The sequence below is a fragment of the Ursus maritimus genome, unplaced genomic scaffold (assembly GCF_017311325.1).
Source record: "Ursus maritimus isolate PB19 unplaced genomic scaffold, ASM1731132v1 scaffold_9, whole genome shotgun sequence".
NCBI classification, from domain to species: domain Eukaryota; kingdom Metazoa; phylum Chordata; class Mammalia; order Carnivora; family Ursidae; genus Ursus; species Ursus maritimus.
The window spans coordinates 79,524,119-79,534,396 of record NW_024427107.1 but is presented as its reverse complement, the minus strand read 5'-3'; the positions used below and the strand labels follow the sequence as shown (position 1 = coordinate 79,534,396).

At 65.9% G+C, this 10,278-nt stretch overlaps 1 protein-coding gene across 2 annotated transcripts; it reads right to left on the bottom strand.

The window, feature by feature from the left end:
• Positions 1-108: 108 nt before the first annotated feature.
• RHPN1 (rhophilin Rho GTPase binding protein 1) lies at positions 109-9,921 on the bottom strand. Of its 2 annotated transcripts, none has more exons than XM_040625526.1 (15): positions 9,835-9,921; positions 6,817-6,932; positions 5,547-5,678; positions 5,191-5,266; positions 4,567-4,644; positions 3,915-4,039; positions 3,640-3,806; positions 3,254-3,447; positions 2,709-2,865; positions 2,516-2,629; positions 1,931-2,125; positions 1,424-1,500; positions 1,052-1,198; positions 755-916; positions 109-403 (listed from the first exon to the last, which is right to left on the bottom strand). In XM_040625526.1, exons 1-15 carry the CDS (start codon positions 9,913-9,915, stop codon positions 248-250), a joined length of 1,977 nt encoding a protein of 658 aa, XP_040481460.1. In that variant the 5' UTR covers positions 9,916-9,921; the 3' UTR covers positions 109-247. The 2 variants fall into 2 exon arrangements, with proteins under 2 accessions (XP_040481460.1, XP_040481461.1); XM_040625527.1 differs by having other exon boundaries at positions 5,547-5,615.
• Between the last annotated feature and the right edge of the window lie 357 nt (positions 9,922-10,278).

The following is a 10,278-nucleotide window of genomic DNA, read 5'->3' as shown; positions in this document are numbered from 1 at the left end:
CAGCCCCAAGGCAGCGTTCGGGCATCGGGGACTCCATGCCCAGAGCAGCCGTGACCCTTCCCGTGTGTGGGCACAGCACCCGGGCCCCAGCACTGGGCTCAGACACACTTCATGTGACGTGGTCTTTAATGGGCAGCTTCGGGCACTGGGTGGGGCAGTGAACTGGCCTGAAAGTCCCTCAGGATGAGGAGGGCATACGGGGCGTGTGGGGGCACTGGGCACCCACAGGGGGAGGGTGGCACACAGCTCAGGGCTGTGGGGACAGCCTCCCTCTGGTCTTCCCCCTCTTGGCCTTGCGGCTCCAGCCAAGGAAGGGCCTGGGGCTGACTCGAGCTGCAGCTGGCGTCTCCCACCCACACTCCTGGTTCCTCAGAAGCCCCCCCAGGGCTGGCCGGTGCTGCGTCTGCAGTCGGGATAGAGATGAGTCGCCGTCAGCACCCCTGGCCCTCATCTGCCCGTGGCCAGCCAGGGAGCGGGACCGGGGGGAGGGGGGCAACGGGCCCGTCGGGGACGAGCCAGGGGGCCCGTGAGGACCGGAGGCCACGCTGGGGTGGGTGAAGGCCACGAAACAGCTCTCGCAGCAGCACCGCGGCCCCAAGCATCGGGGAGTGTGGGCACACAGAGGCCCGTGGACGGCAGGGGCTGCCGCCAGGTGGGGGCCACGGCGAAGATGGCCGCTGCTGGCACCCACATGAGGCCCTCTCTTCCCCATGGCCTCTGGGCATCTGGGGTTGTTGGGGCCCCCAGGGCTCACCGTGCCGGGGGGCTCCGCCCTGGGCAGCAGGGTGACCACCTGCAGGCTCGCGCCCTCGTCGCCCACACCCTTCAGCCGCGCCACCACCTCCGCGTGCCTCCACCACTTGCAGGGCTGCCCGTTCAGAGACACGATGTAGTCGCCCTCCCGCAGTCCGGCCGCCTGCAGGGACACGGGGCGGTCGAGAGTGCTGCACGGGCACCCGCCCCTCTGCCCACAGTCCCCTCTGCCCCCTCCTCACAAGCTGCCTCTGCTCATCCCAGGAACTTGGCCCCGAGGGTGGGGCAGGGGCCTTACCGCGGCCGGGCCCCCGGGGATGACAGCGGCGATGAGGACAGGCGCGTCTCCACGCAGCGTGAGGCCGAAGCCAGCCTCTCCGCGGGTCACGTGGACAGGCCCCACCAGCCGCCAGCAGTTCTTGGCTGAAAACACAGACAGGGGCCCCTGGGGGAGGGGCAAAGGGGTGTCAGCGGCCTGCCCGAGCCGCCACAGCCCCTCTCACCCAGTCTCTACGTCTCAGGTCAGAAACCAGGTGTGGCAAAGGGACTGGGCAGGGCTGGGCCACCATCACGGCCTGTCTGGGGTCCTCACCCAAGGCAGGGCTGGGCTACTGGCCTCAACCCGCCTGTGCTGAGCTGGGGAGGGGTGACCTGGGCAGGGGGTGCTCACCAGCCGGTGGAAGATATCGGTCACCTTCACCGTGGAGAAGCTGGGCGCCCTGATCTCTGGCTTCTGCTGCGTTTTAGCTGAAATGACAAAGGCAAAGGGAGGACGGGGCCAAGACTGAGGCTCGCGGACACTCAGGCTCCCAGACACAGCCAGGACCTGGTCAGCCAGAGCAGAGCGAGCGGCCCAAGGAGCACCTGCTCAAGGCACGCTGGCCCCCTGCAGCCCTCTCGGGCCTGGCTGCTCCCCCCACCACGGGGGCTCCTGGGTGTCCCCGCTCTCCAGCCGCGCCTGCCGGCTCCTGTAAGCAGGAGATGCCGGGTGGCTGGCCTGTGGACATCTGCCTCCCAGGCCACAGGGGGCAGCCTCCCCACATGCCCACTGGGCTCCTCCCAGGGGCTCGGCTCCTTCAAGGCCCGCAGCTCTGTGCGCTTTAAAGGCAGTGACGGGCCTGAGCCCACGGCCACGCGCAGGCTGGACACACCCGTCCCTAGGGGCCGGGCCGCTCACGCTGGATGTCAGGAGCTTCTGTGGTCTCCAGGAAGTCGTCCTCGCGGTCGAGCTCGGAGTACTTGGCCAGCGAGCGCTGCAGCGCCTGGGCCAGCACAGCCTGCAGCAGATCGACCCTGCGCAGGGCGCGGCCCACCGCGTGCAGCCGCAGCGCCTCCTCCTGGCCCAGGACGCTGCGCCTCAGGTGGGCCTTGCCTGCGCAGGACAGAGTGGGGACGTATTGTCCCATGCACAGGGGGCATCAGGGCCCTAAGCCCACCTGGCCCAGGGCCGAACCCCGGGTTCCCCAGCCCTGGACGCAGCAAGAGGGCAGGGGAGGGCTTCTGGATCCACCTGCTTGAGGACGAGCTGCAGGTGCGGAAGCCTAGGCCACGGAAAAGCTGCCTCCCGTGAGCGCCCACACGTGCCCGGGCTACCCCCCTAGCTTGGCAGTCAGCCCCCAAGCAGGGGACATCCAGGAAGCGAGCTGGCGACCGTCCCGCCCGTGCTGGGACACCAGGCATGCCTGGAAGAGGCGACTCACGAAGGACGGGGCACTCAGTCCCCCTCGGCAGCCCCAGCACCCTCCCCACGAGGCCGCCTCACCCAGCTTCCTGCGCTCCTCCTGCCCCTGAGGCAGCACAGCGCCCCAGGGCTCCGACGTGGCCGCGAGCCCAAGGAAGGCCTGCTGCAATGCTGGGGAGTCTGCCTCGGCCGCGGCTGGGGACCAGAGAGGGCTGTGAGCCCCTCCACGCGGGGGCCTCTGCCAGCACACAGACGGGTGGGCCAGGGCACTCACCGGGGCTGTCACAGAGGGCCACGGCCGCGTGGTAGTGGGCCAGGGCGCAGAAGTACTCTGCCTTGACGCGCACCAGGGTGGTCCAGGGGAAGGGCACGTAATCTCGGACAGCGGGCTGGCTCACGGTCCGGTGCACCCGCCTGTACTCGGCTGCCACCTGCCGGCGCACGTGCAGGGCGCTGGGGTCTCCTCGGGGGCTCCACCATGAGCCCAGCAGCCACCCTGCCCCTCCCTCAGAGGCCTGGCCGCTACCTGCCCTGCCCCAAGGCCCAGGGGCCCCACCCCACACCCTGAGCTGAGCCAAGCTCAGGGCTCTGGGCCCGCGTTTCTGCTCTGACTGGTGCTGCCCCAGTGGCAAGGACTCAGAACTCTAAGGTCCTGACCAGCTCCAGAGACCAGGACAACAGCCAGCTTTGGAAGTCAATAGGAGACACAGCCACCGCACACTGCCTCCCCCTGCACGGACCCCGACCCAGGCCCTCCTCCTCGCCCAGCCACCGCAGCGTGGCCAGGTCTCCCATGGAATAGAGGCTCTCTGTCCTCACCTGGGCAGCCTCCTGAGCCAGGTGTAGCTGGGCCAGGCAATCCCGGGGGGCTTCAGGGGACGGCAGCAAGAGACCCTCAAAGATGCACTCTTGGGCCTGGGCTGTCATGAGCTGCTCCAGCATGGAGAGCGAGGCCGGGCTCATGTCAGGGCTGGGTGCTCGGGAGAAGTTCTCCCTCAGGAGGCTGAAGGCCCCTGCGGAGGGGCGCTCACAGCAGGCGGGCAGGGTGGCCTGGCCGCACCCCCAGAGCCCCGCATCCCCCAGGAAGGGGTGATCCCCTCACACTGGGGGCCATCCCACCGCCCCCGCCCCAGCTCTGACCCCAGATGTGCACACACGTGCACCCTGACTGTGGCTGTGGGGTGTGGGGCCTGGGCTGCCCTCACCAGCAGCTCTCTGAAAGGCCTCGATGGCGCGCCTGGTGCCCTCGGGGCAGGAGCGGTTCTGGCGAGCCCCGATCTGGGTGTGGAGGGCCCCGATGTTGAAAAGCACACTGCCCTTCTCGAAGGCCAGGGCCCGCTGCTGGGCCGGGACCCCCGTGAGCGAGTCATACCTGTGGGTTGGGTTAGGCTGGGTGGAGTTCCCACAGTGAGCAGCCGTAGTCTCAGAAAGGGCCCTGGGGTGCTGTCAGGGGAGTTCAGAGACACCCCCCCAGCCCTACCAGTGGAAAAGCGGCCCGAGGTTCCCGGGAGGGGCGACGAAGCGCGCGTCCAGGAAGCACAGCTGGTTGTAGTAGGCCATGAGCAGCTGCAGGCCCGCCTCGCTCCGGCTGGGGGTCCGAATGGCCTGCAGGGTAGATGCCAGCTGCCCCCACACCCCAGGCACACCCCCCGGGGACCCCCTCGGACGTCACGGCCCCACGGCAGCGCTCCAGGGTCCGGCAGGGCAAGGCCACGCTGACGCACATCAGCCCTCTCTGGGGCCGTGTGGGTCCCGTCCTGGGCCCGGAGCCCGTGAGGAGCACAGGCAGAGGCCCAGGCAGGGGCCCAGGCAGGGTCCCTGGGAGGGGACAGGCACAGAGCGGCCATTCCCAAAGGGCCAGCAGAAGGCGGTGAGCAGGCACAGAGCTGTCTGCGTGCCCTGCGTGTGTCTGTGCCTGTGTCTCTACTATCCCCAGAGCTGCCCCAGGTGGGCACTCGGCCCTCTGAATGCCTACGCTCAGCTCCTTTCTTCTGTTCCTGAGTCCCGGTTTCCCTTCTGTGTGAACTGGGAGTGGCTGGTCTCCCAGGCAGGGAGGGGTGGGGCAGGGAGGGGCGGGGAGGAGAGGGGAGGGAAGGAAAGAGGAGGGGAGAGGAGGGGAAGAGCCCACCTACCTGCCGCAGGTCTTCCAGCTCCCTGATTTCGGCCTCGTAGGAGGCACTGTCCTCTCCAAAGTGCCCAGAGATCAGCTCCTGGTTGGGGGAGGGGCAGGTGCCGGCCTTCTCTGGTCCCCCAGCCCCACGCGGGCAAAGACGGGCAGCGGAAGGGAAGGCCAGGGGCCCCCAGAGAAGGGGTAAGGACTGGTGCGAGTGGAGGTGGGTCCCCGCCCCGCAGACACGGGCTTCGGAGGCGCACGATCCCGTTACCCCAGTAAAGTAGGCGCTCTCTGCCGCCTGACAGGCGGGGCGCCTGCTGGGCAGTGGCTAGCCACCCCCAGGCAGCCTGGCTCACGAACCCCGAGGAGCTTTGTGCAGCAGAGGCTCTGACTGGAGGGGCCCCCAGCCAGTGGGGTTCTCAGAGTGAGGGTCAGGGAGCCCTGTCGCCGGCCTGGGCTTCCAGCAGGATGACTGGCTCCACCACACCTATCCCACGTTGGGGGCTCTTCTTCAAAGCCCACCCAACCAGTCCCTCTGGGCCTCTTCCTCATCTGTTCAATGAAACGGCTGGACCAGGAGCCTCCAAGATCCCTTCAGACCCCGGGGCAGGGTGTGACCCCAGGGTCATAGGTCAGCACTTACCTTCAGGGGTGTGGACCAGTCCAGCTCCTTGGTCTCCTTCAGCCCCAGGGGGATCATAGGAACAGTGATACCTTCACTGCAACCACAGCCACGAAGCCCAGACTCTGAGACTGGACCTGCTGTCCCCAGCGGCCACTCCCTACTTCCCCAGCTACACGTAACCCCCTCTCCTCGACTCTGACACGCGTCTTGCACACATACGCAGCCCACAGCACATGGATGTCTGGATGGTGTCCTCACATGTGTGCACTCACTCAGCCTCTGACCTGGATCCCACGGTCCCACGTGCACACACGCACACGCGCACACACGCACCCCTCGGGCCGGCCCGTGTCCTCGCACGCGCATACACACACCTCCCGGGCGGGTCAGCCTCCACGCTGCTGCCGTTGAGCTCCTCCAGCTCCTCCTTCAGCAGCTGCAGGCTGGAGTTAACGTAGCTCAGCTCCAGGGCCACTGTCTCCCTGACCTGGGCGTTGCTGGTGGCTCTGGGGAGGCCGAGGTGAGCTGAACCCCCGCTCTGCAGGCAGACCGCAGGCACCTGGGCCTTGCCACAGCCCCTGCCCCAGCCGGGGCTCCAGAGCCCCCTCCCAGCATGCTGTGCTCACGGGCCCAGCCCCCACGGGGGGCAGCGCTGGGGTCTGGGGCCCACCCTATGACCTCCCTCTTCTCTGAGTCCCCCTACAGTGGGTGTTGATTCCTGTCCATGCATACAGATGGTGCCTCTGGCCCAGGACACATCAACCCAGACCCAGACCTTCCAGGCCACAGGCTCTCGCCTCTCACTACCACTCTCCCTGGACACAGGCTCTCGCCTGCCCTCCACGGCAATGCAAAACCAGCTTTCCTGGACAGGTGAGGGTCAGACCCTCTCTGTGTCTACATCTGGGCACCTGACAGAAGGGGTAATGGGTCCCCAGGAAGGCCAGGCTGAGAGCAGAGATGGGCTGGACAGGGATGCAGGGTGGCCAAGGAAACGGAGGACCCCCTTGGGTCCAGCAGACCCCCATCCCAGAACCTGTCAGCTGGGCCCTGCACACAGTGGCTGGGGCTCTGACAGGTTGGACCATCTCCCTGGGCCATCGCCCCCAGAGTGGGCTCACGGAGACATGGCTGAAGGTCCAAGCAGATGTGCAGCTCACTGTTCTAAGGGGAGGCACCCCTTCAACCCAGAGGTTACTTTCCCAGGTCCCCAGTCTTGGGACAACTGTCACAGTTCGGCCTAAAGAGTGCCTTGCCTGAGAAACCCCTGCAGGTCACCACGTAGAAGTCAGAGCCCCCCTCCCCCGCACACACCAGCCCCCTCTGGCCCCACATGGCCCTTGGCTGGCCCTGAGCTGACCCCTGCCAGTGAGGTCCGCCAAGCTAGGAGCCTGGGTGGTCTGTGAGGATTTCTCAGCTGAACGCTGCCCCAGACCCCAGTGGATGTCCAGCCCCTCCTCCTGGGAGCCCACAACGGCCATCGTCACCTACTCACATGTCCCTCTCCCAAACCAGACCGCGAGAGCGGGCACCTACCCAGGTCACTGCCTCACGTCCATTACTCAGCATGGGCTGGCTTGCAGGGGGCCTCAGGCGGCAGCGGCGCCACTCTCTTGAGGGACGGAGGTGGCCGCCGGCACTTACCTATAGAGGTTCTCGGCCCCTGTTCGCATGCGCAGCTCCTTCGTGATCTGCTGGTGGACCCGGGCCCTGCGGCTCTGCGGGCGGCCATGCGGTGTCTGGGCCAGGGGCTCAGAGCCCTGTGGAGAGGCTACAGGTCACAGGGGCCAGGCCGGGCCTCTGTCAACAGCTTCCAAGTGCCAGGAGACTCGTGGGAGTGGAGGCCGCGGGCCCCAGAGCCCGCTCCACAGGTAGCCCGGGGCAGCTCAGGCCTGGCTGAGGGGCACGAGCACAGAAGGAGGGGAGTGGGGGCAGTGGGGCCAGGAGGATCATAGCAGGTGCGGGACATGGCCGGGACCGCGGCCCCAAGAAGAAGCGGGGTCTATTCTGTGGAGCAGTACCAGTGCGATTGGGCTCTGGGAGCCCCTGGCAGGAGGTGGCCAACTGCTCACCACACATCCTTCTGCACTTTAAAAAATATATATATTTATTTATGGAGGCACCTGGGTGGCTCCATCGGTTAAGTGTCTGCCTTCGGCTCAGGTCAGGATCCCCGGATCCTGGGATCCAGCCCCACATCGTGTTCCCTGCCCAGCGGGGAGTCAGCTTCTCCCTCTGCCTCTGCCTGCAGCTCCCCCTGCTTGTGCACGTGCTCTCCCTCTCAAATAAATAAAATCTTTTTAAAAATATTTATTTATTTGAGAGAGAGAGAAAAAGAGTGCTTATATGCATGTATAGTAGGGGGAAAGGGCAGAGGGACACAGAATCTCAAGCAGACTCCCCATTGAGCGTGGAGCCTGAAGCAGGGCTTGATCTCACGACCCTGAGATCATGACCTGAGCTGAAATCAAGAGTCGGATGCTTAACCCTCTGAGTCACCCAGGCGCCCCCCCTTCTGCACCTAGGAATTTCATTCCGTAACCCCCATAATCCACTCTACCCACAGAATTCTAGCATGAGCTCCCACATGGCCATGCGGGGATGACCTAGCCCTCCTCTTGCCAAGGTGCTAATGGAAAGGGCCTGCTTACAGGGTGTTGGAGGCTGGCCCTCCAGCCCTCTTGCTCTTTGGGGCGCTTGGCCCATGTTGACTCTGGGATGGGCTCTATCCCAGCTGTTTACTTGTGGGGTCCCATTGGGCAGAGGCTCAAACCACAGAACCAGGGTCGCTCAGCTCACAGGCAGCAGGTCAGGCCTCCTGACTGCCCACTGCCCACCTCAGCCATGGTTCCTCATTATATGGGGCAATCCTGCCAGCTGCCCACGTCTGGGGGCCCTGGGGCAGGAGAGCTGTACGGCAGTTGAAAGCGGAGATGTGGGGCTCCTAGCCACAGTGATGCTGCAGACAGGTGATTGGAGGCTCCAGCCAGGGCAGGTGAGGGGCTTCCGCAGGAGCCAGGGTAGGGAGCTGGAGCAGCTCTCTGGCCCCGGGCCACCACGCCTCCTCCTGGCCATTTAGGGGCCTTCTGTTTGGGACAGTCACCAGCCCTGGAGCCAGGAATAACTTCTCAGAGTGCACCTTCCCTGGGCAACGTCCCCAAAGACGGTCACACGGCCCCTGAGCACAGCGGGGATGAGGCCAGTGCCTCCCAGGACCCTGTCTTGATGCAGGGACAGGAAGCTGTCCTCACGCAGTGCTGAGGCTAGCCTCCTGCAGTGTCCACCATCTTCCACCTATTGGCGGAAATGTGGCCTATTTTCCTTGGCGTGCCCCCCCCCCCCACTGTCAGGCACAGGGCAGTTTCAGACCCTTGGGGGCTATATCTTGTCCCAGTCCCTCGAAGAGGGCACCCTAAAGAAGGCCTCACACCCTCCCACATTGAAGGCTCCTGGTGCATGGCCACCTTGGATTATGACTGAACATGTCCCCCACACTCCAGCGTTCTCAAGAGGGATCAATCAGGGAAGACTTCCCTGGACAGAGTCCCCTCCAGGAGGCCTGAGAACCTGGGGAGAGAGAACCACGCCACAGTTGAAGCTATATCCCTCCCTTCTGCAGGCCCGACTGCAAAGCTCCGGCAGGCTCTGGGCCAGCAGCTATGTCCATCTGCCTGGGGAGGGGGTGGTCCACGCGCTGGGCAGAGGCCATCAGCTTAGGAGGGCTATCTTCATTAACACCGTTTGTCTGGTTTCCGAAGTCCACTGCTCCTGGAGAGGTGTGCTGGAAAGGGGGAAACCTGCAGCCTCCAAGCCAGAAGCTACTCTGAGCGATGTAGCACCCCTCATGGGCCGAGTATGAACACCGGGACGGCCTCTTGGTGACCCCTGGGCACGCCTAAGCACCAGGCTGCAGAGAGGAGCAGCCCCCTCCTTCCCAGGACGGACTGCCCAGGTCTCCACCTCCTACCCCCCCTTACAGAGCTTCCCCAGTACTCCTGCAAATGATCCACAGTCCTAGTCAGCGCCCCAGGGTTAGGGACCTCAGAGGGTGAGGAGGTGCGTGGGGAGTGAGAAAAGGACAAACTGCCCATCTGTGAAGTCCTGCAGCCATTTCCTGTTCCCGGGAGGCTCCGGCTGCCTGCCGCGGAAAGTTTCATTAAATACCCAGCCAGGTGCCCAGGGCAAAGCTGAGCAGCTCTGGGAAGAGGGAGGGAAAAGCTGGGAAAGGAGGAATGACGGGCACCAGGAACTAGCGCGAGGATCACGGGCTGTCACACATGGAGCCTAATACCTGCCATAGAACGCCCCCCCCCCCAGAAGCGCCCCCCCGGAGCGGCGGAGAAAACGGAGCTATACTTGCGCTCCCACCCATTCCTGGGCGGCACAGGATGAGCCCAAACCCGCAAGAGAGGAGCCCAGCACAGGCACGCAACGCGGGCTCGGGCTCTAAGCCGAGCCTCAGTTTCCCCAGAGGTAAGCCCGGCTTGCCTCTAGGGTCCAGTGAAATGGGGGACTGCCAGAAGTCTTGCCGCGCGCTCAGACCTGAGAAGCCAGCGCCGACTCCGCAGCCCCGCACCCTCCGGCCGCGGGTGGCGGGCAAAAGCGGGCTGGGGGTCGCGGACCCCTCCTCCCGGAGACCTCCATCCCCGCGGACGCGCCCACCTTGCGAACGCTGCCTGCCTCCTGCAGCCTCGCGCTCTCCTCGCCGGCGCCCGGGCCGTCCAGCTTCTCCTCGGGGATCATCGCCGCCCGCCGCTCGGGCCGAGCCCGCCTGGAAGCCGAGGCCGGCGCAGGTCCCTCCCAGGCGCTGCGCCGGGTCCCCCGCTGTTCTCTCCTCCCGGGTGGCGGGCGCGGGCCGGCTGAAGGGGCGTGGGGCCGAGCCGAGCGTGCGAAACTTGTCTTTGCCCAATCGGCGGCCGCGACGGCTCCAACGAACAGCAGTCACAGCCAACCAGAGCGCGAGGAAGGAGGGCTGGGGTAGGCCGGGCCCCGCCCACCCGACCACAGAGTCTCTGGGGAATGCGGTCGCCCCTGGCAACCGCCCGGACCAAAGCCGCGCGGCCGGGCGGGGTGCGGACTGCGCATGCGCCCCGGCGTCCGCTCAGC